At 43.0% G+C, this 23,600-nt stretch overlaps 1 protein-coding gene across 1 annotated transcript; it reads left to right on the forward strand.

Moving 5' to 3' along the window:
* Nucleotides 1–402: 402 nt before the first annotated feature.
* LOC120065425 (ubiquitin-conjugating enzyme E2 variant 1-like) lies at nt 403–8,063 on the forward strand. Its single transcript, XM_039016430.1, has 4 exons — nt 403–534; nt 2,195–2,343; nt 4,852–4,977; nt 6,599–8,063. The coding sequence occupies exons 1-4, from the start codon at nt 513–515 to the stop codon at nt 6,743–6,745; spliced, it is 444 nt and encodes a 147-aa protein (XP_038872358.1). The 5' UTR covers nt 403–512; the 3' UTR covers nt 6,746–8,063.
* The last annotated feature ends 15,537 nt before the right edge of the window (nt 8,064–23,600 follow it).

Consider the following 23,600-nt stretch of genomic DNA (forward strand, 5'->3'; position numbering starts at 1 on the left):
GTAAATAAAACATTATAAAGAGTTTATATAATGTGTCATTACATACCTATTTGAAGGTTTGTGTCGAATTTGATTCGGGTTTTTAGGGCGGTGCTAAAGTAATCTTAGAAGTAAACAGCGGCTTTGAGAATGATGATCGCATGCAATGATGACGCAAAAAATGACTAGGTATCCCCCTTACCCCCGTCACTGTCCATTTCTTGTTTTTAAAGGATGAGAGAAGTGCTACACCTGGTGGAGAGAGATTGTAAGACAGAAATAGTTGCTTTATGCGTGCTGTATGTTATGGCATGACACGGGTTAGAAGAATCCCGGAACATATTCCAGTCTGTGCTAGCAAAAAAAAGAGGGGTTCCTACAGGTGCAGGAATGCCCCGAATTGTGGGCTGCAATTGCACCCTTCTCGAAAATCTTGTTTATTTTGACCTTCGGCTCCAAAAACTGCTCAAACAGACCAGTCGATTTGCACTGACGTACTCGAACGTGCGCGTCCTCGCTATTCAGTGACAAAGATGGCGGCCGCCGCCGGATCAGGTAATCTAATTTCCCGTTCACACATATGTGATATTCATTTGAGGAGCTTGTATTTTACGTTTAATTTAATAACTATATTGCATTCCGTTATGAAACATTAATCTCAAAGACATTCCACAATTCCCCGAGACATGTTTACTAGATGAATGTGTGTGAGTTAGCTCAGCCAGTATTGCTAGCTACTAACTAGCTAACGTTAGCGCAGTTTGCTCTTCTCCGACTATTTGTAGCTCTCGACCAACTCACTTGGTGCATTTAAAATATTACTTGATTCTGCCATAATTTGTATATAAAATATTGTATTTGTGGTTCTAGTGTGGTTTAGCCATCGTCTGTGTATTCGTCTAACTTACTAGCTAGCCTATTCAACTGCAGCGTCATGTTTCTGCGCAGCTAACGACGCTAACATTACTAGTAACGTTAGCTGGTACCAGTGGCAGCTGAACCGAGACAACTTGCAAATCGAGCTTGGCAGAACTAGTATACATGTTTCGAATAACTGAAATAGCTAACTATAGCTGGCATCTGTCAAAATGCATTTCTCCAACTGTGTATTAGCGGTTAGTTAAGTGAACGGAGTGCGTATAATTTGTGGAACGTTCCAACAGGAATCTGTTCCAAAAACGTAGTAAAGTACAAAGTTGCCAACAAACAACGCATACAAAGTAGCACGATCAATAAACATAGCTAACTAGCTGCCGCATAGGCATCAACTCACCACGTAGCTTATTCTTAATGTTTGTCCATAGGCTACCTGAGATATTTTTCGGAATAAACGTGGTGAGTGAAAACCTAATGAAATAGCCCAGGCCCTACCCGGTATCTAATTCGGCCGCTATACAACTTTGGATGCGTTATTTGTTGGCAACCTTGTTATTTACTTCGTTTTTGGAACAGATTCATGTTGGAACGTTCAACAAATTATACCCTCCCAGTAAAATTAAAAGTAATGAGAACGAGCTAATTATCTATTATAGATAAGAGTAGTTTTACATTGTTAACTAGGTAGCCCCGCACCTCTCTGATTCAGAGGGGTTGGGTAAAATGCGGAAGATGCATTCAGTTGCACAACTGACTAGGTATCCCCCTTTCCTTTTCGATACCTAACTAGCAAGTGCACTTTGGCCATCAACTACACACCCACAACTTGAGAAAGTGATCGCTATGGTAATTGCATGTGTCAGATTCAGTGGTGCATGAATAATATAGGATAGCTAGTTACTTGGTTCCTACTAATTGTATTTGATTAGCTAACATACAATTAGCTGAGGAGGGTTGTGTTAAATGAATCACTATCAAAATTCATAGAATTAGGCCTAGCTACATGTTTGCCTAACATTGTTCCATTCCTTTCATCAAAATCTAACAGAGTACTGCAGTATTGCGCCACACATTATAGATCCTAAGTGACTTAAAACCTCTCAAGCATCATCCGGTTTTTACCTTTCATGTCTTCCTGTATAAACCGTATTACAACGAACAGTGTTTTCAACCTTGCTCCACACTTTGCATTTTTAATGAACAATTCAACAGAACCCATTGAGTGAACTTGGCACCCTGGTCTGTGTGCAGAGCAGTGAATTTTCAGTTTCTTTGTAGTAACTACTAGTTATGTGTGGTTGAAAAATGTCTGCTTTGAACCTTGTATTTTTTTTTTAAGTCATCAAAGTTCCCCGTAACTTCCGGCTACTGGAGGAGCTGGAAGAGGGCCAGAAGGGTGTTGGAGACGGGACAGTGAGCTGGGGACTGGAGGACGACGAGGACATAATGCTGACTCGCTGGACAGGCATGATCATAGGGCCTCCCAGGGTAATGGAAAACCAACGACGCACACACACACAAACGCCATAAGGCCTCTCAGGGTGACAGACCAAACACCGTCACGCCACAGAAATCCTTGCTTTCTCAGTCCTGGTTTCCTCAATTCTTCTCAAGTGCATTGCATTTCCTTCTCTAAATTATAAGCGTTGAGGAAGTGAGAAAACAAGGACATCGCAAATGGATTTGGCAGCTAATGCCACTTTCTGATACAGCAACTGTCGATTTTCACATCTATATCCACAGTTGACGATCAATATGGAATCACCTCTATTTTAACCCCAATTGAGGAATGAAAACATATGGAACATTTAGATTTTAGAGGATGAGCTGCTGCTCAATCATAGCCAAGAACACTGCTTCAGCTAAACCATGCACACCGCAGGTCAGCTCTAAACCATGCTCAAGTAGCAGGTGTGAAATCGCTAGCTAGTTAGTTAGCTGTTTGCACTAATAGCAGCCATCATGGTGTGATGTCACCCGCCCTGAGACCTAAAGTAGTGTTGCCCTCTCCCAACCGAAACCATGATTTTGTCAGCTAATGAAGTACATGTGTTCTTGTTGATGTTGCTTGTGAGCATGAACAAAGAGGATAAACATAGCATAAATCACCTTTCTCCCAGTGGAGGAACCAATAATTTACAGTGCCTTTGGAAAGTATTCAGACCCCTTGACTTTTTCCACATTTTGTTACGTTTACATCCTTATTCTAAAATGGATTTTAAAAAAATATCGTTAATCTGCCCACAATACCCCATCATGACAAAGCGAAAATAGGTTTTTAGAAAAAAACATATCTTATTTTTAATAAGTATTCAGACCCTAAGCTATGAGACTCGATATTGAGCACAGGTGAATCCTGTTTCTGTTGATCATCCTTGAGATGTTTCTACAACTTGATTGGAGTCCACCTGTGGTGAATTGATTGGACATTTGGAATCACACCAGTCTATATAAGGTCCCACAGTTGACAGTGCATGTCCGAGCAAAAACCAAGTCATGAAGTCAAAGGAATTGTTCGTAGAACTCCGAGATAGGATTGTTTCGATGCACAGATCTGGTGGAGGGTACCAAAACATTTCTGCAGCATTGAAGGTCCCCAAGAACACAGTGGCCTCATTCGTTCTTAAATGGAAGAAATTTGGAACCACCAAGACTCTTCTTGGAGCTGTCCGCCCGGCCAAACTGAGCAATTTGGGGAGAAGGGCCTTGGTCAGAACAGAGTTCTAGAGTTCCTCTGTGGGGATGGGAGAACCTTCCAGAAGGACAACCATCTCTGCAGCACTCCACCAATCAGGCCTTTATGGTAGAGTGGCCAGACAGAAGCCACTCCTCAGTAAAAGGAACCTGACAGCCAGCTTGGAGTTTGCAAAAAGGCACCTAAAGGACTCCGACCATGAGAAACAAGATTCTCTGGTCTGATGAAACCAAGATTGGCACCACCACTACGGTGAAGCATGGTGGTGGCAGCATCATGCTGTGGGGTTGTTTTACAGCGGCAGGGACAGAGAGTCTATTCAGAATCAAGGGAAAGATGAATGAAGCAAAGTACAGAGAGATCCTTGATGAAAATCTGCTCCAGAGCGCTCAGGACTTCATACTGGGGAGAAGGTTCACCTTCCAACAAGACAATGACCCTAAGCACACAGCCAAGACAATGCAGGGTTGGCTTCGGGACAAGTCTCTTAATGTCCTTGAGTGGCCCAGCTAGAGCCCACACTTGAACCCGATCTAACATCTCTGGAGAGACCTGACAATAGCTGTGCAGCAACTCTCCCCATCCAACCTGAGGATCTGCAGAGATGAATGGTAGAAACTCCCCATATACAGGTGTGCCAGGCTTGTAGCATCATACCCTAGAAGACTTGATGCTGTAATCGCTGCCAAAGGAGCTTCAGAGTACTGAGTAAAGGGTCTGAATACTTATGTAAATGTGATATTTCAGTTTTTATTTTTTATAAATTAGCTAAAAATTCTAAACCTGTTTTTACTTTGTCATCGGGTGTTGTGTGTTGATTGAGGGGAAAAAAGCTATTTAATACATTTTAGAATAAAGCTGTAACGTAACAATGTGAAAAGTCAAGTGGTCTGAATGCTTTCCGAAGGCACTGTGTGTATCTCACTCACACACACACCATTGGGAGGGGAGGACCACACCATGAGCGCGACAGCAATATAATTGAAATAGAAAAATTCATATTTTATTTGGACAGCCAAAGGAGTTTTGCAAACAAAGGATGAAACATCCATGAGTCAAAGAACCACACGCGTTCTGTCTCAGATGCACCTCCGTTTTGCGGGCTCCTTTAATTAACAACATAGGCCAATACTAAACTGGAGCCAGCAGTCCAATCATAGGCCTACAACAAGCTTACTCACTGTCATGGCTCACCGCTCATGATGATAACCAAGACAGCTACCCACTACCATGCAGGCTTTATCTTGAACCAAAACCTGTTTCAGGACTTAAATCTTGCCTTTCTGATGTCTTTCTTCCAGACAATCTACGAGAACAGGATGTACAGTCTAAAGGTAGAATGCGGACCCAGATATCCTGAGTCTCCCCCTTTTGTCCGATTTGTGACCAAGATCAATCTGAATGGCGTGCACAACTCAAACGGTGTGGTAAGTCTCTGGTCATACATGTCCTATTGTTCGGGTTGGATTCAGCACCTTTTTGTATTTTGGAGTATGTGGCCGGAAGGCCTACAGTTTGCAAAGCACAGCGGATTCATTACCTACAGACGCAGGACTGGTTTACCAGACCCAGATGAAGTCCTAGACTACTAAAAAGCACTTGATACTCTACTGAACATGGGTTTTTGTCCAGGAATCTGCGTTTGTTTGTTTGAGGGCACTTTTGTCCTTGTCTGAGCTGAAGGCACCAATGAGCATAAAAATAATAAAAAATATAAGAAATTAGCCAAGGTTTGAAACCCAATTTTCTTCTACAGAGGCCATAGCTGTCTTTAGAATACTCATACTAAACATACTATTTGTGATGTAAATTGAGTGTAAAGTAAGCTTATTGGTCATAGTATGGATATAGTTAGTATACCAAAAGTTCCCGGATGTCAAACTATATTCGCCAAAATACGAAGTATACAAGCAGTGGACACTATTTCCGTGCTCTTAGGGCCCATAATGCAATTCTTCAGAAAATGGGCGTGGCTTCACAACGGTCTCAGATTTTAAGAAAATGCTGGAAAATATTCAGCCGAAGTCCGAGATCGGATACAAATTCATTGCTTTAACTAATTATGACAAATGTTGAGCAATGTAATAAAGTACTTTTCAAATAAGTTTCCTTACACGTTATGTTGACTGACAATTTGTTAGCTACTCCATCCTTGCGACCCGCATATCATTACAGCAGTATGTGCCGGTAAGTTAGCTAGCTACCTAACATTAGTTGGCTACTAATACATCAAACTTGCCAGTATATTAACTATATGCTATCTAACTACCCAATATTTATTGACTTGATTATTCCTGTCATTTTTAGCTTTGCTAAATGGTTTAGTCGTGCGTTCTCAATGGACATTCAGGTGCATTCGTAAATTCACTCGTCTGAGGGTACCTGTGTCAGAGCGCAGAATAACTGATGAATTTACGAACACTCAACACCAGTTGAATATGGCCGGTGTCAGTAAACGTTGACAAAAAAGCGTAATTAAATTGTTGCCAGCAACAGTTTGTCACCAAAGCTCTAGATAACATGAAAACAGCCTAAGCAGCTCTGCTAGATTTGAGTAAAATGGTCAGAGTGAGGTATTCTCTCACTTGAGTGTGGAAGTAGCTAGCAAGTTAGCTTGGGTGCTTGACTGCCGTTGTGAGGTCAGAACGCTCGGATCAACCCTACTCCTCGGCCAAAGCGTCAAGTTACGCTGCTTGGCAGAGTGCGCTCTGAACGCTCCGAGAGCGAAACGCTCAGAATTTAAGAACTCTGGCACTCCAGATTGAATTTAATAACACACCTTAAAGTCGTAAAATTTCTAGCTAGTAATTTTTGCTAGCAAGAGGTTGCATAGCAACAGCATCAACTTCCAGTAGACAGGCGAAGCGCTAGTACGTTTAACTGAAAGTATACTGTTCGTTTACAGTATACTAAAATTAGCTGTGTGTATATATATCTCTCACTCATTAAGTTTGTAGTATACAGTATGTTAAGCTGTGTTCGAATACTCATACTATGTCTTTTCCAAGTTGTGTGTGAGTCTCTTACATGGCTATAACCTCCCCTCAGGTGGACACGCGGGCGGTGGCGGCACTGGCTAAGTGGCAGAACTCGTACAGCATCCGTGTGGTGCTGCAGGAGCTCCGGAGGCTCATGATGTGTAAAGAGAACATGAAGCTCCCCCAGCCGCCCGAAGGCCAGGTCTTCAGCAACTGAGCCCCCTGGCCCTGACAAGCCCTGCTATCCCTACTCTCCCTCACGATCTCCATCAACACACACACACGTAAATCTACACATACAGTACATGCACTCGCACTGATTCAATGCTTCCTCACATCTGCACACTCGCACAAACCCCCCCCCCCCCCCCCACACACACACACAGCGTTACGTACCCCTTATTTTTCTGAGACTCTTGAATACTCTGTTCTCACATAAGCTCTCTTTTGCCAGGCCCCTCTCACCTTCTGTCCTAAATGCCATGCTCACTTCCTCTCTCTCTCTCTCATTAGACAGAGATGGTTGCACAGGTGGACTCCAACCCCCCCATCATCTACCCAACTGTGCAGACCAGACATTACGATACAAATTACTGTACATCTTACATCTTTTCTTCTTCTTCTTTGTGTTCTACATCCAGATTGTAAAATAACATAAATGATCTTATTGAGTGTACCTATCTTATGTGTGTGCTGGATTCTTCAACCCAAGGGTGGTGGCATTTACTCTGTAGTGTGTAGCAGGGGTGGAAATCAAGATGACTTGCTGCGCTGCAAAAGAAAAGTAGATCCCGTGGCCCCACTGAAATGTGGACAGTAAAGTTGTAACTGTTCTGCTCTTAATGTCGCTGCAAGACTAGTTTTTATGATTCTGCTTGCTCTGTTGGTCTACGCAGTGGCTTAGGATACACTGCATAGTCTTGCCAGGGTCTGTTTCTGAAATCCAAAAAGCGACAACCCCCCACCCTTATGTTTTATTTTTTGAACCACTCTTGGTGAAACGGCAAGGGAGGGAATTAAAACATTTATTGGTGTTTTTCAGGCTAGCATTGGTCTCAAACTGAGCAACCAGCTTCTCAATCCCGATTATGTGAATTTCTGGGCCTTGGCACATGTACGGTACATGGGATTAGGCATTCAACACTGTGTGTGTATCAACTGGGCACTCGGTTCATCGCCCACTCCTATTTTAAACCTCTGGCCTCTCTGCCATGTGGATTGTTACGCTTTGTGATTGAATGGGGAGGAAGTACATTTTGAGGGGAGGGGTTAAATTACATTGGGTTTCAAATACTTATCTTATGTGCTTGGCACCTTTTTCAGGTTCACATTACTAGGTGGGGAATGATGAGTTAGTTTTTTGTTTCATCTTTAGGGCTGACCTGTGTATGTTCGTTGAGGTTATCTCATACAGTGGGCCCACTGAATGCAAAATATGGCTTTAGATGTTTATTTTTTAACCGGTGTGATTCTGTAGTCTGGGTGATGGTGACCTGTGCATGGTTTTATTTTAATTAAACATAATTACTTTTGCATGTGTTTGTCTCCTTGTGATTCTCAATCCATTTCGGCATGGGCAGCATTCCGTCGCACAGTGAAATGAAAACATTGTATTTGAAGTATCTAAAACGTGTATGTGTTATCACATGTCTTAGAATGTGTATTTTGTGTTGTGCAGGAACAATGTTAAGATGCTAAAGAAGTATCATTATGATTTTTTTTTTTAAAGTATAGTTAATTTAATATATTTACCCTAATCTTAAATTTGCATCAGCATATTCTAAATCTTTTTCATTACAATTTCATTAGCAGTTAAGTTTAATAGAGAATTAAGGTGTATACTACCAAACTTGAGGGTTCTGTTTTTCACTATCAAATTATAAACAATGCATTTGAGAAAGTATTAAGGCCCCTTCCCCTTTTCCACATTTTGTTATAGCCTTATTCCACAATGGATAAAAAAATAAATAATGAAATCCTCATCAATCTGCACACACTACCCCATAATGACAATGCAAAAACAGGTTTTAGGAAATTTTAAAAACTTAGAAAACATACCTTATTTACATAAGGTATTTTTCTTTTCCATGAGAGGTGCATCAGGTGCATTTTGTTTCCATTGTTGATCCTTGATGTTTCTAAAATCAGCAAAAAAAGAAATGTCCCTTTTTCAGGACCCTGTCTTTCAAAGATAATTTGTAAAAATCCAAATAACTTCACAGATCTAAATTGTAAAGTGTTTAAAACACTGTTCCCTGTGCTTGTTCAATGAACCATAAACTAATGAACATGCACCTGTGGAACGGTTAAGACACTAACAGCTTACAGACGGTAGGCAATTAAGGTCACGGTTGTGAAAACGTAGGACACTAAAGAGGCCTTTCTACTGACTGAAAAACACAAAGTAAGATGCCCAGGGTCCCTGCTCATCTGCGTGAACGTGCCTTAGGCATGCTGCAAGGATGCATGAGGACTGCAGATGTGGCCAGGGCGATAAATTGCAATGTCTGTACTGTGAGACGCCTAAGACAGCGCTACAGGGAGACAGGACAGACAGCTGATCGTCCTCGCAGTGGCAGACCACGTGTAACAACACCTGCACAGGATCGGTACGTCTGAACATCACACCTGTGGGACAGGTACTGGATGGCAACAACTGCCTGAGTTACACCAGGAACGCACAATCCCTCCATCAGTGCTCAGACTGTCCGCAATAGGCTGAGAGAGGCTGGACTGAGGGCTTGTAGGCCTGTTGTAAGGCATGTCCTCACCAGATATCACTGGCAAAAACGACACCTATGGGCACAAACCCACCGTTGCTGGACCAGACAGGACTGGCAAAAAGTGCCAGTCGCGGTTTTGTCTTACCAGGGGTGATGGTCGTATTCGCGTTTATCGTCAAAGGAATGAGCGTTACACCGAGGCCTGTACTCTGGAGTGGGATCGATTTCGAGGTGGAGGGTCCGTCATGGTCTGAGGTGGTGTGTCACAGCAACATCGGACTGAGCTTGTTGTCATTGCAGGCAATCTCAACACTGTGCGTTACAGGGAAGACATCCTCCTCCCCCTTCCTGCAGGCTCATCCTGACATGACTCTCCAGCATGACAACGCCACCAGCCATACTGCTCGTTCTGTATGTGATTTCCTGCAAGACAGGAATGTCAGTGTTCTGCCATGGCCAGCAAAGAGCCCGGATCGCAATCCCATTGAGCACGTCTAGGACATTTTGGATCGGAGGGTGAGGGCTAGGGCCATTCCCCCCCAGAAATGTCCGGGAACTTGCAGATGCCTTGGTAGAAGAGTGGGGTAACATCTCACAGCAAGAACTGGCAAATGCACTGCAGTACTTAATGCAGCTGGTGGCCACACCAGATACTGACTGTTACTTTTGATTTTGACCCCCCCTTTTCTTCAGGGACACATTATTCCATTTCTGTTAGTCACATGTCTGTGGAACTTGTTCAGTTTATGTCTCAGTTGTTGAATCTTGTTATGTTCATACAAATATTTACACGTTAAGTTTGCAGAAAATAAACGCAGTTGACAGTGAGAGGACGTTTCTTTTTTTGCTGAGTTTACAACTTGGAGTCTACTTTTGGTAAATTCAATTGATTGGACATAATTTGGAAAGGCACACACCTGTCTATATAAGGTCCCACAATTGACAGTGCATGTCAGAGCAAAAAACCAAGCCATGAGGTCAGAGCGAAAAACCGAGCCATGAGGTCAAAGGAATTGTTCTTCGACCTCATGAGACAGGATTGTGTCGAGGCACAGATCTGGAGAAGGGTACCAAATCATTTTCTGCAGCATGGAAGGTCCCCAAGAACACGGTGTCCTCCATCATTCTTAAATGGAAGAAGTTTGTAACCACCAAGACTCTTCCTAGAGCTGACCGCCCGGACAAACTGAGCAATTGGGGTAGAAGTGCCTTGGTCAGGGAGGTGACCAAGAACCCGATGGTCACTTTGACAGAGCTACATAGTTCCTCTGTGGAGATGGGAGAAACTTCCCGAAGGACAACCATCTCTACTGCACTCCACCAATCAGGCCTTTATGGTAGAGAGGCCAGACGGAAGCCACTCCTCAGTAAAAGGCACATGACAGCCTGCTTGGAGTTCGCCAAAAGGTACCTAAAGACTCTCAGACCATGAGAAACAAAATTCTTTGGTCTGATGAAACCAAGATCGAACTCTTTGGCCTGAATGCCAAGCATCATCATGTCTGGAGGAAACCTGGCACCATTCCTACGGTGGATCATGTTGGTGGCAGAATGCTGTGGGGCTGTTTTTCAGCGGCAGGGACCGGGAGACTAGTCAGGATCGAGGGAAAGATGAACGGAGCAAAGTACAGAGAGATCCTAGATTGAAACCTGCTCCAGAGCACTCAGGACCTCAGACTGTTGCAAAGGTTCACCTTCCAACAGGACAACGACCCGAAGCACACAGCCAAGACAATGCAGGAGTGGCTTCGGAACAAGTCTCTGAATGTTCTTCAGTGGCCCAGCCACAGCCCGGACTTGAAACCGATCGAAAATCTATGGAGAGACCTGAAAATAGCTGTGCAGCGACGCTCCCCATCCAACCTGACAGAGCTTGAGAGGATCTGCAGAGAAGAATGGTAGAAACTTCCCAAACACAGGTGTGCCAAGCTTGTATCGTCATACCCAAGAAGACTTGAGGCTGTAATCGCTGTCAAAGGTGCTTCAACAAAGTACTGAGCAAAGGGTCTGAATACTTATGTAAATGTTTAATTTCAGTGTTTTTTTCTAAACTTGTTTTTGCTTTGTCATCATGTGGTATTGTATGTAGATTAATTAGGGAGAAAACCAATTTAATACATTTTCGAATAAGGCTGTAATGTAATAAAATGTGGAAAAAGTCAAGTGGTCTGAATACTTTCCGAATGCACTGTAAAATACATTTAACAACAATATAAAAAATGCTATAGGGACACATATTAGCTTACATCTTCATTGGATTTTTGTAACCATTTATAATTGAGCAATAAGGCCCAAGGAGATGTGGTATATGGCCAATATACCAAAACAAAGGGTCGTCCCTTTTTTTTTTTTTTTTCTCCTTTATTAAACAGGTTTTTCTCATTGAGATAACATCTCTTTTCCAAGAGAGACCTGGTCCAATAGCAGCAGGGGGAACAACGTTTCAGACAAAACAACTTATACACTAACACAACATTAAACAAAACTATAAACACACATACAGTACAACAAAAACATTTTACGTAAAAACACGAAAGTCTTGACTAAAAACAGCTTTCCTAAAGTCAATTGCACTCTTCTATGATATATACATCAATCAAGTGTTTAAACTCCACCAATGAAACTAGATCATGAAATTTTGAAATGTTCAGGAGAGCATTCCAGGACCACGGAGCTAAGTAACTAAAACTATTTCTACCGTGACCTGTTCTAATTTTTGGTACTGTTAGAAGCAAATGAGAATGGGACCTTCATTTATATTTTTTTACTGAACTGGCTAAAAAAGAACAGAGATAAAATTGCATTTTACCCAATATGGCCTTATAAATCAGTGTATACCAGTGTTTAAGCCTACGCAAGGTCAATAACGACCAGCCAACAGTGCTGTAGAGATCACAATGATGTGTTAGACGTTTTTGATTTGTAATGAACCTGAGGGCTGTATGACACACTGAATCAAGTGCTCTCAGGGTAGTGGTTGAGGCCTGCATATATATAACATCACTCAAATCTAAAACCGCCAGTAATGTACATCGTACAAGCTCCTTCCTGGCCTCAAAATAAAAACAAGCCTTATGCCGGTAATAAAAACCTATTCTCAGCTTGAGCTTCCTTATCAAGTTATCTACATGCACAGTGAAGCTCAGCTAATCATCAACCCACACACCCAAATATTTGTACACTTTAACTTGCTCCATAGTATGTCCAGCAAATGTAGCAATGACATGATTAGTAACATGCCTGGCATTTGAAAATACCATGAATTTAGAACCAGCTTTAAATCATACAGATTCTGTTGTATGATGTTAAATGCTCTTTGGGCATTTTCAAAAGCTAAAGATAAACTACTACGACTTGAATAAAGAACAGTATCATCTGCATAAAAATTAACATCCGCTGTTTCAATAAGATCCCCAATGTTGTTGATATACAAAATGAACAACAGTGGGCCCAAAATAGAACCTTGCGGAACACCTGAACACACCTCTATGGACTCAGATTTACAACCATCCGCCATTACACATTGTGTGCGATTTGATAGGTAATTTATAAACCAATCTAGAGCATGACCAGTAATTCCACAACATTTTAACATTTGCACTAACACAGCATGATCCACAGTGTCAAAAGCCTACGACAAATCAATAAAGACAGACACACAATGTAACTTCTTATCAAGAGCACAGTGGATGTCATTTAAAACCTTCAATGTTGCTGAAACAGTGTTATGGCCAGACCTAAAACCTTATGCGCAACGTGGAGTTCCTGGACAGCCCTTAGCCATGGTATATTGGCCATATATCACAAACCCCAGAGGTGCCTTATTGGTATTATAAACTGGTTACCCAACGTAATTAGAGCAGTAAAAATAAATGTTTTGTTATACCCATGGTATACAGTCTGATATACCACAGCTGTCAGCCAATTTGCAGTCAGGGCTTGAACCACCCAGTTTATAATTAAACACAGCAAATGTGGCCCAATATGTAATCCCCATGCTAGTTTTACGAAAAAGATTGCAGACATCTGCAAACTGAAATCTCAGGATGTCCAACAAGTTCCCCTGTCTCTTTCTGTGGCAAATGTCAAATGTGACACTAGGCTTTGACGGAAAGACTTCTGTAGTGTCATGCAGATTTTCATGATACTGGAAGGATGGACCTCCTGATTTGACACTGGTCTTTCTCATTTGTCAAAGGCAGAGAGGGTAAAGTAGCCACCCACCCAGAGAGAAGATTTGGGGAAGACCAATTGGGGGAGAAAAGTCCTTTATGAAGTAAGCGGTCATCCGCTGAGTAGAAAACACGTCTGCTCAGCAAATGGGGATTGTTCTCGTCCATCTTGATAGAGTGACTTGCAAGGTGCAGCATCTCTATGGGAAGCAGACCACTGGTCCTCATTCAACAGCTGTTCCCCTTTGGCCGCCGGGCTCAGCCACCGCTCCTCTCCTGCGAGGCCAACGTAGAGACGGGACAAAGAGTCACGTGACCTGGGCGGTTTTTAGGGGAAAGCAGCACAAATTCATCACAATGAGAGACACAGCTGGGGGTGCCCCAGTCTCCTATAGGCTACGTCACACAATATGGAGAACTCTGTGAACTCAAAGGAGTGCCAAAGAGTACACCTCATTATATCAGGGCCCGTATTTATAAAGTTCTTCATAGTAGAAGTGCTGAATAGGATCAGGTCCCTCTTGTCCATGAAGTCTCATTCTTTATGATCTAAAAGGCTAAACTGATTCTAGATCAGCAGTCCTATTCTGCAATGGTTTATGAATATGGCCCCAGCAATATATAGGTTTTCTATCAGGATTTCTTTTGGGGGGGTATTGTGGTTTAGGCAATAATTCACATCAACAGCAAATACCTAGAATCACACAATTTAAGATCAGCTAGGCTTATGTGATTTTCCATCAGAACATCTCATAGTAAAAATTCTAAGGAAAGTAGACTGTTCTTTTTCATTGAACCATTGGGTAACACTTTACTTAAAGCCTGAATGAATAATGCATTATGATGCAGGTATTATGCATTGTAAGACCTGTTATGAGCATGTATGACCCCTGTATAATGTCTTACTATCATCTTATCTTATCATCCTCTTGGTTAACCCAGAACTAAAATGTCACGTCAGCTGCTTGATTAAGTTCGGGAGCCACTTGGGTGGGGCTCCCGAGTGGCGCAGCAGTCTAAGGCACTGCATGTCAGTGGTTGAGGGCTAAGTGCTCAATCACCATAATAGGATAGGAATTCTCAATCATTTGGACCCATCTCTTGCTGCTGGATCAAATAGGTCCAACTGGCAAGCAGGACACAGGTGTTTGTAGGATGCAGTTAGGACCTACTGGTAACCTCATGGGTACACTCGCAAATACAAGGGGAAGCACAGCCAAGAGCTGCCCAGTGACACGAGCCTACCAGACGAGCTAAACTACTTATATGCTCGCTTCGAGGCAAATAACACTGAAACATGCATGAGAGCACCAGCTGTCTGGAAGACTGTGTAATCACGCTCTCCACAGCCGATGTGAGTAAGGCCGCTGGGCCAGACGGATTACCAGGACGTGTACTGCGAGCATGCACTGACCAACTGGTAAGTGTCTTCACTGACATTTTCAACCTGTCCGAGTCTGTAAAACCAACATGTTTTAAGCAGACCACCATAGTGCCTGTGCCCAAGACCATTAAGGTAACCTGCCTAAACAACTACCGACCCATAGCACTCACGTCTGTAGCTATGAAGTGCTTCGAAAGGCTGGTCATGGCTCACATCAACACCATTATCCCAGAAACCCTAGACCCACTCCAATTTGCATACCGCACTTAGAGATCCACAGATGATGCATACTCTATTGCACTCTACACTGCCCTTTTCCACCTGGACAAAAGGAACACCTATGTGAGAAGGCTATTCATTGACTACAGCTCAGCGTTCAACACCATAGTGCCCTCAAAGCTCATCAATAAGCTAAGGACCCTGGGACTAAACACCTTCCTCTGCAACTTGATCCTGGACTTCCTGACAGGCCGCCCACAGGTGGTAAGGGTAGATAGCAACACATCCGCCACGCAGATCCTCAACACAGGGGCCCCTCAGGGGTGCGTGCTCAATCCCCTCCTGTACTCCCTGTTCACTCATGACTGCACGGCCAGGCACAACTCCAACACCATCATTAAGTTTGCCAATGACACAACAGTGGTAGGCCTGATCACCGACAACGATGAGACAGCCTATAGGGAGGAGGTCAGAGACCTGGCCGTGTGATGCCAGGACAACAACCTCTCCATCGACGTGATCAAGATAAAGGAGATGATTGTGGACTACAGGAAAAAGAGGACCGAGCACGCCCCCATTCTCATCGACGGGGCTGCAGTGGAGCAGGTTGAGAGCTTCAAGTTCCTTGGTGTCCACATCACCAACAAACTAACATGGTCCAAGCACACCAAGACAGTCGTGAAGAGGGCACGACAAAACCTATTCCCCCTCAGGAGACTGAAAAGATTTGGCATGGGTCCTCAGATCCTCAAAAGGTTCTACAGCTGCACCATCAAGAGCATCCTGACTGGTTGCATCACCACCTGGTAAGGCAACTGTTCGGCCTCCGACCGCAAGGCACTACAGAGGGTAGTGCGAACGGCCCAGTACATCACTGGGGCCAAGCTTCCTGCCATCCAGGACCTCTATACCAGGTGGTGTCAGAGGAAGGCCCTAAAAATGGTCAAAGACTCCAGCCACCCTAGTCATAGACTGTTCTCTCTGCTACCGCACGGCAAGCGGTACCGGAGCGCCAAGTCTAGGTCCAAGAGGCTTCTAAACAGCTTCTACCCCCAAGCCATAAGACTCCTGAACACCTAATAAAATGGCTACCCAGACTGTTGTTATCATCTATGCATAGTCACTTTAATAACTCTACCTACATGTACATATTACCTCAACTAACCGGTGCCCCCGCACATTGACTGTACCGGTACCCCCCTGTATATATTCTTGATATTGTTATTTTACTGCTGCTCTTTAATTACTTGTTACTTTTATCCTTATTTTTTTTAGACTGCATTGTTGGTTAGGGGCTCGTAAGTAAGCTTTTCACTGTATTTGGCGCATGTGACTAATAAAATTTGATTTGATTATTGTGATGCAATAATTCCCATGGCAATGTAGAATGTTCATTCAAATGATGTTAACTGATGTGGCTTATGCTAGGCAGGGCAAACCCGTATGAATAAGAATATCAAATAGACTATGACTTCAATATGACTTGAGTCTTGACCAATATACTGTACATACAGTGAGCTCCAACACATTTTTATGTTGTTTTGACTCTGTACTCCAGCACTTTGGATTTGAAAATGCTACAATGCAACTATGAGGTTAAAGTGCAGACTGTCAGATCTAATTTGAGGGTATTTTCATCCATATCGGGTGAACCGTTTAGAAATTACAGCATGTTTTGTACATAGTCCCACCATTTGTAGGGGACCAAAAGTATTTGGACAAATTCACTTATATGTGTGTTAAAGTAGTAAAAAAGTATTTGGTCCCATATTCATAGCACTCAATGACTACATCAAGCTTGTGACTCTACACATTTGTTGCATGCATTTGCTGACTACTTCTTCCCTAAATAGTTCTTGCATAGTTTGGAGCTGTGCTTTGGGTCATTGTCCTGTTGTAGGAGGAAATTGGCTCCAATTAAGCATCGTCCACAGGGTATGGCAAGGCGTTGCAAAATGGAGTGATAGCCTTCCTTCTTCAAGATCCCTTTTACCCTGTACAAATCTCCCACTTTACCACCACCAAAGAACCCCCAGACCATCACATTGCCTCCACCATGCTTGACAGATGACGTCAAGTACTCCTCCAGGATCTTTTCATTTTTTCTGCGTCTCACGAATGTTCTTTGTGATCCGAACACCTCAAACTTAGATTCGTCTGTCCATAACACTTTTTTCCAATCTTCCTCTGTCCAGTGTCTGTGTTCTTTTGCCCGTCTTAATCTTTTATTTTTATTGGCCAGTCTGAGATATGGCTTTTTCTTTGCAACTCTGCCTAGAAGGCCAGCATCCCAGAGTCGCCTCTTCACTGTTGATGTTGGTGTTTTGCGGGTACTATTTAATGAAGCTGCCAGTTGAGGACTTATGAGGAATCTGTTTCTCAAACTAGGCACTCTAATGTACTTGTCCTCTTGCTCAGTTGTGCACCGGGGCCTCCCACTCCTCATTCTATTCTGGTTAGCGCCAGTTTGCGCTGTTCTGTGAAGGGAGTAGTACACAGCGTTGTACGAGATCTTCAGTTTCTTGGCAATTTCTCACATGGAGTAGCCTTCATTTCTCAGAACAAGAATAGACTGATGAGTTTCAGAAGATAGTTCTTTGTTTCTGGCCATTTTGAGCCTGTAATCGAACCCACAAATGCTGATGCTCCAGATACTCAACTAGTCTAAAGAATGCCAGTTTTATTGCTTCTTTAATCAGGACAACAGATTTCAGCTGTGCCAACATAATTGCAAAACGGTTTTCTAATGATCAATTATCCTTTTAAAATGATAAACTTGGATTAGCTAACACAACGTGCCATTGGAACACAGGAGTGATGGTTGCTGATAATGGGCCTATGTAGAAATTCCATGAAAAAAATCTGCCGTTTCCAGCTACAATAGTCATTTACAACATTAACAATGTCTACACTGATTTCTGATCAATTTGATGTTATTTTAATGGACAATTCTTTTTGCTTATCTTTCAAAAACAAGAAAAATTTTAAGTGACCCCAAACTTTTGAACGGTAGGGTATATCTTATATTTATTCATTTAATGTCGTAAACTTGTGTTTATTAAACCAACTGCCTGATCATCAAATGAAGTATCTGTAGTCGCACACATCTTGATTATTGACTCCATTCTCTGATTGCACTCCATTTGTTGCGTTCAGATGTCAACCACAGACAGAGAGAAGACCAGTTGTGGGAGGAGTCACATGATCCACTGACACACATAGTACCACACCATTCTCCAGCATGACCCGATGTGTATGGGGCTGCGCCGAGCAGTTTTGAGAGGCCCATCTGCTCGTGTGGTCAATACCACACACACACATTTAAACACACACTCTCGCTCAAAGAGAGTGAGACCCACAACTAGAGTGCCAATTAGCTAAATGAGACAGATTGTTTGCTTTGTGTTGAGTTTCATTTCGAAGGACGGCGCACATACAGTACATGTATCATTTTGGGTTTGCTTTGAGATTTGTCCCGTTGATTGAAACGGCTATTGATTAAGTTGATCATACTCTGTCATATGTCCTTTTGGACTTTCTCATTAAATAAACAAACGTGTTGATTTTGTTTAGATTCTTGGGCATTGGAGAAAAGTGGAAGGTGAGTTTTCCCTCCCTTGATAATATGGACAAATAAACATAGGGAAACTGAGGGCTAGTTCAGCTTACTTGGGGGCTGCAGAGGAGCTGTTGACAAGGTTGTCAGTCTTCTATCTAGCATATCTCATTTATAATTTAAAAAATACTTACCAAAGGCCCCCATTCGCAGAAAATAAAGTTATATGTTATATGTTAGTATTCCTGACTTCCTGTCAGTTTTGACTGGAGCCAACTGCTTTGTCAGTGCCGTCATGTGTCGAACCCAGATATTTCACCCCTTTATTCTGCAAAAAAAAACTAAAATGGCTGATAAACCAATGCAACTGATAAGGGAAATGGAGAGTGATTTGGGCAAGGTCACTTGGGCACTGTAAATGTCCATCTCTGTGTCACGGCGCCAGGCTTCGCCCCAACAGCCGGGTCCCAAAGGGAGCAGCTGAGTTGCTGGCTGTCGCATGGCTTTAAGGTGACGGAATGTAGCCCTCTACCAATATCCCACCCCTTACACCCCCTCACACTACTGCACGCCCCATTACGAAACCCTGAGCAGATGGCCCCGGGACAAAGAGTGTGAGAGGGGGAGAATTCCCTCCCCCCTGAACACACCCACACCACTTTCCCCCTTAGACCCCCTACCCTCTAGCACACAGCTCGTGGTCTCAGCACTACAGCTGGCCCCTATCACACCCATTGTAACCTCTCCTCGAACCCCCCCAACACACAGACACACACACACTTTCCTGCACGTGCCACGTGCCCCTCAATTAGGCAGAATTGATGATGCGTTCTCCCAACATTCCTTTTTCAGCTCATATACAGATACAGTGATTATTCTAGTGGTACTTCATTTTGTGAAAAATAGCTTTTTTAATGCGGACCATAGCCAAATGGTATGTTGTTTCCTTTCAGATAAGAGTCCCCATTGGGGTCCTCTGCAGGTAATTCTCCCTTAATACTACTAATAATAATTAATAATACTCCCTTTGACAGTGCAATTGAACCGCGAGCGCTGAAGGGCTATCTGGCAAAGAGTCATTTAGTGTAAGTGCTCTCAAGGCCACAGAATGACACTTGTAGAGACAATGTCACCCCAAGTGGCAGCATCAGTTGATTGCATATTGAATAGGGACAAGGGAAGTGATATATGCCCCTCTGGGTTAGAAATATGCAGTATTATTGGCAAGCATGAAGTCCCAAGGCCAAGTGTCCTCCTACGAAAGTTAATTCACTCTGGATTTGTCCCAAATGACACCCTACTCTCCACATAGTGCACATCTTTTGACCAGAGCCCTATGGGTCCAGGTAAAAAGTAGTGCACTATATAGGGAATAGGGTGACATTTGAGGCGCAAGCCTCTTTATCAATATCAGGAGCCAAGGTCAACGGGATGCTATTGGGACATTTAGACAATAAAATTGGGTTATTTCAGTAATGTGATAGACACAAATGGTACGACATAATCATTTTTTATGTCTTATCAGTGTAGTGGACACCTGTTCTTTTTCTGAGACACAATAGAATTCACCAAACAGGCAGTCGTCAGCATTTTCAACATTGTGTAATGTCATTGATCTACTGTCTGAAGCTGACCTTTGCATGTTGTTTGTACATTTATTTATTTATGGGGGGTGTTTGAGCGAAAATGGCCACAGTCCACGTTTTAGCACTATAAAAAAAAGAATCACATGTTCTTATATCCTGTGTTCCTGGTTTGTAATGTATCATTATTGGTCAATAAGAACACAATCACAAGTACTATTGAAATGAATGTCTCATGCAGTACAGTACATTTCTCCAATTGTCTGCTCTAGCATCCATCCAGATCAGGCATCATGTCACAGCTTTCTCATCCTAATGCACCTTATTCTCTCTTCTTCTGCCTTCTGTAGGTCCCAGTTCCCAGGAGACCTGGTCCTCCTCACACCACCACAACGGATGGACGTCGTGGAGAAAGACCGGTGGGAGGGAGGGAGTGACACGTTTGATTGATGACCACCGAAATGGAGAGGAGAGAGACGGACAGAATCCTTTTATCAGGATTGAGGCCCGACTAGATTAAAATGTAGTTGTACAACCCCCGTTGTGCCCCCCGACAGCTCTCCGCCCTACTCCATCTCTCCCCCCTTATCACAACACCTAATGGGTTGATGTTTTTCTCGTATCTCTTTCCGTGACCTCTCATCAGACCTTCTTGTTAAGGTCTTTGGGTGGGATAGGGATGGTGAGGATAGAGTTGATTGTAATGCCTTTTCAAGTCACCTCAAAATTCAAGTGGAGGTTTTGTCATGTGTTTGTCCTATGCAGAATCCCTGTGATCCTTGTAGCATTGTTTTCCCAAGCAGAAATAGAGCTGAAGTCAACTAAATGTTTATGTGCGTTATGGGTATGTATAAGACTACACTAAAAGTATTTTTTTAAAGAATAATTCTTCATTTTCAACTCGGTACATACTCAGAAATAAGTGAGTGAAGGGAACAAGTGGAGTGAAGGTGAAAACAAGTGAATTCCTTTCTTTTCTCAGATTCACTCACTGGTTACTGCCGATTAATGGACAAGACAATCAGGCTCATTCATTGGCTTGCAGCTGTCTCATTGTCAGGTGCTGAAGAAAGCGACTTTAGCGAAGCGCTGAAAAGACGTTCTTAGTGAAAAGGACCTGCATTTGTTTTGCAGAGGGCCCTCCACCAATGACTGGATGCGATTAGCACAAATTATCTCAATTATCGCTACTAAAACAGACAACAATAGCCACTCCCTACTAACACACTGTATGGCCTAATTGCTATGCGGTTAGCTAGTCAAATAGTGCACAGTCGCACACAAAATGAATGAATGATGTGTATTGAGTAAAAACACACGTGCAATGTTGTACTTTATGTGTAAGTATCTTTACAGATTTGCAGGATTGCACATTTTCTACCATTACCTTGTTCCTTGTATGAGTAAAACACTTGTTTTCCCCCAAAAGAAATTAAACAAAAAAGGAATGAAATTAGGCATATCGCTTTTCTTGTTGTTGGAGGGTTTTCCTTCTGTTCGTGCATTAGCAAAAAATACATCCAAAGACTTTTGAAGTCACATAGCCCACGATTTAGTCCAACTGTACCTTTAGAATCTATAAACCCATCTGTGTGTGTGAGTGTGTGTATCCTCACTGTCCAGGCCTTGGTAAAGCCGAGTCCCAGCCGCCAGGCCAAAAGTCACGTCCGGTTGACGCTGGGGTTAAGATATTCTTAAGTGGACATAAAACTGCCAGAAACCTACAATAAGGGATGAGAGTGAACAATATCAGCTGTGGTCTCAGCACTGATTGCAGTATCTCTGAAATGTCAAAAATGTAAATGTAAAATGTGGAAGTGGTTTATGCTGGAGAGATACACATCGCAATGTAATGCCCTCCGTTCATTACATCCAATTCAATATGTACGGCTGATGGCTACATTCACATTTTACAGCCTCTGTCACATATATGTACATGTAACTACCAAAATAAAGGAAACGCCAACATAAAGTGTATTAATAGGGCGTTGGGCCACCATGAGCCGCCAGAACAGCTTCAATGCACATTGGCATAGATTCTACAACTGTCTGGAATTTGGTGTTTTGTTGATGGTGGTGGAAAACGCTGTCTCAGGCGACGCTCCAGAATCTCCCATAACTGTTCAATTGGGTTGAGATCTGGTGACTGAGACACACAAACCCTTTAAACCCCCTATGCTCCCTCTTTCAAAGCCACTGAGATCTCTTCTAGTGATGGTAGCCAAAATAATGGGCTGCCCAGCATTTTTTATACATGACCCTAAGCATGGTGGGATGTTTTAATTTCTTAATTAACTTAGGAACCACACCTGTTTTCAATATACTTCAATATACTACCTCATTTAAATGTTTCCTTTATTTTGGCAGTTGCCTATATATTGCCTTTTGTTAAAATCCATATCCCCATTTACAGGAGGTTGGTGGCACCTTAATTGGGGAGGACGGGCTCGTGGTATTGGCTGGAGCAGAATAAGTGGAATGGTATCAAACACATGGTTTATATGTGTTTGATGCCATTCCATTTGCTCCGTTACAGCCATTACCGTGAGCTGTCCTCCCCTCAGCAGCCTCCACTGCCACTTACATATACTTTATAAAAGAAGATTATCATTATGAAATCAAATTCCATTAATCAGCATTTAGCCGTTAAATATTCTAATATCTGCAGAAGGGGGTAAGACAATAGGAGACAAGATGTTGTGTGTAGTGTCACCCACGTGCTTGAGCCATGCTATTGTCTGCTCTCTCTCTCTGTGTGAGCGGAGTGATGAAGGGGTGAAAGAGTGGGGGTGGGAGGGGAGGAGGGGGAGTTGGCTGCAATGTGCATGTGCACTCGTGTGTGTGTGTGTGTGTGTGTGTGTGTGTGTGTGTGTGTGTGTGTGTGTGTGTGTGTGTGTGTGTGTGTGTGTGTGTGTGTGTGTGTGTGTGTGTGTGTGTGTGTGTGTGCGCGCGCTGGCATGCACAGACGGCTTGTGGTAATTTGATGTGTGTCCCCGGGGATGTTTGATGGATTAATGCTAAGCAGGCTCCCTTTTCCAAAGGCACCACCTGATCTTAGGGGACTCGTGTTCCATATAAAAGCCTGTGCGAGTGCTGAGCTCAGCTAGTCTAGCCATCTCCTCTTCTCTCACCCTCTATCTCTCTACACTTTATTTCTTTCTCTGTGTTCTTTCTCCTATCCTTTGTCTTTAACTTTTCCCATTCTCTTCTGTCCTTTCTGTTTCTCTTCTTTCTGGCATTCAGACTGAGGCTTTTCAGGCTATTCAGGCCTGGGAGTTTTAGCAGTGAGGGAAATCTCAGAGCATCTTTTAGCATCGTCCACCACCATTTTGGTTTTCTTTGACTTGAGGCCTTTTCTAAAGGGTGCAGTCCTTTGACTTTTTCCTGTGCAGTTTTGTTCTTCATACGTGGCATTAGGAACAGCCCGTCAAGAAA

Source organism: Salvelinus namaycush, chromosome 20, assembly GCF_016432855.1.
Source record: "Salvelinus namaycush isolate Seneca chromosome 20, SaNama_1.0, whole genome shotgun sequence".
Taxonomy (NCBI): domain Eukaryota; kingdom Metazoa; phylum Chordata; class Actinopteri; order Salmoniformes; family Salmonidae; genus Salvelinus; species Salvelinus namaycush.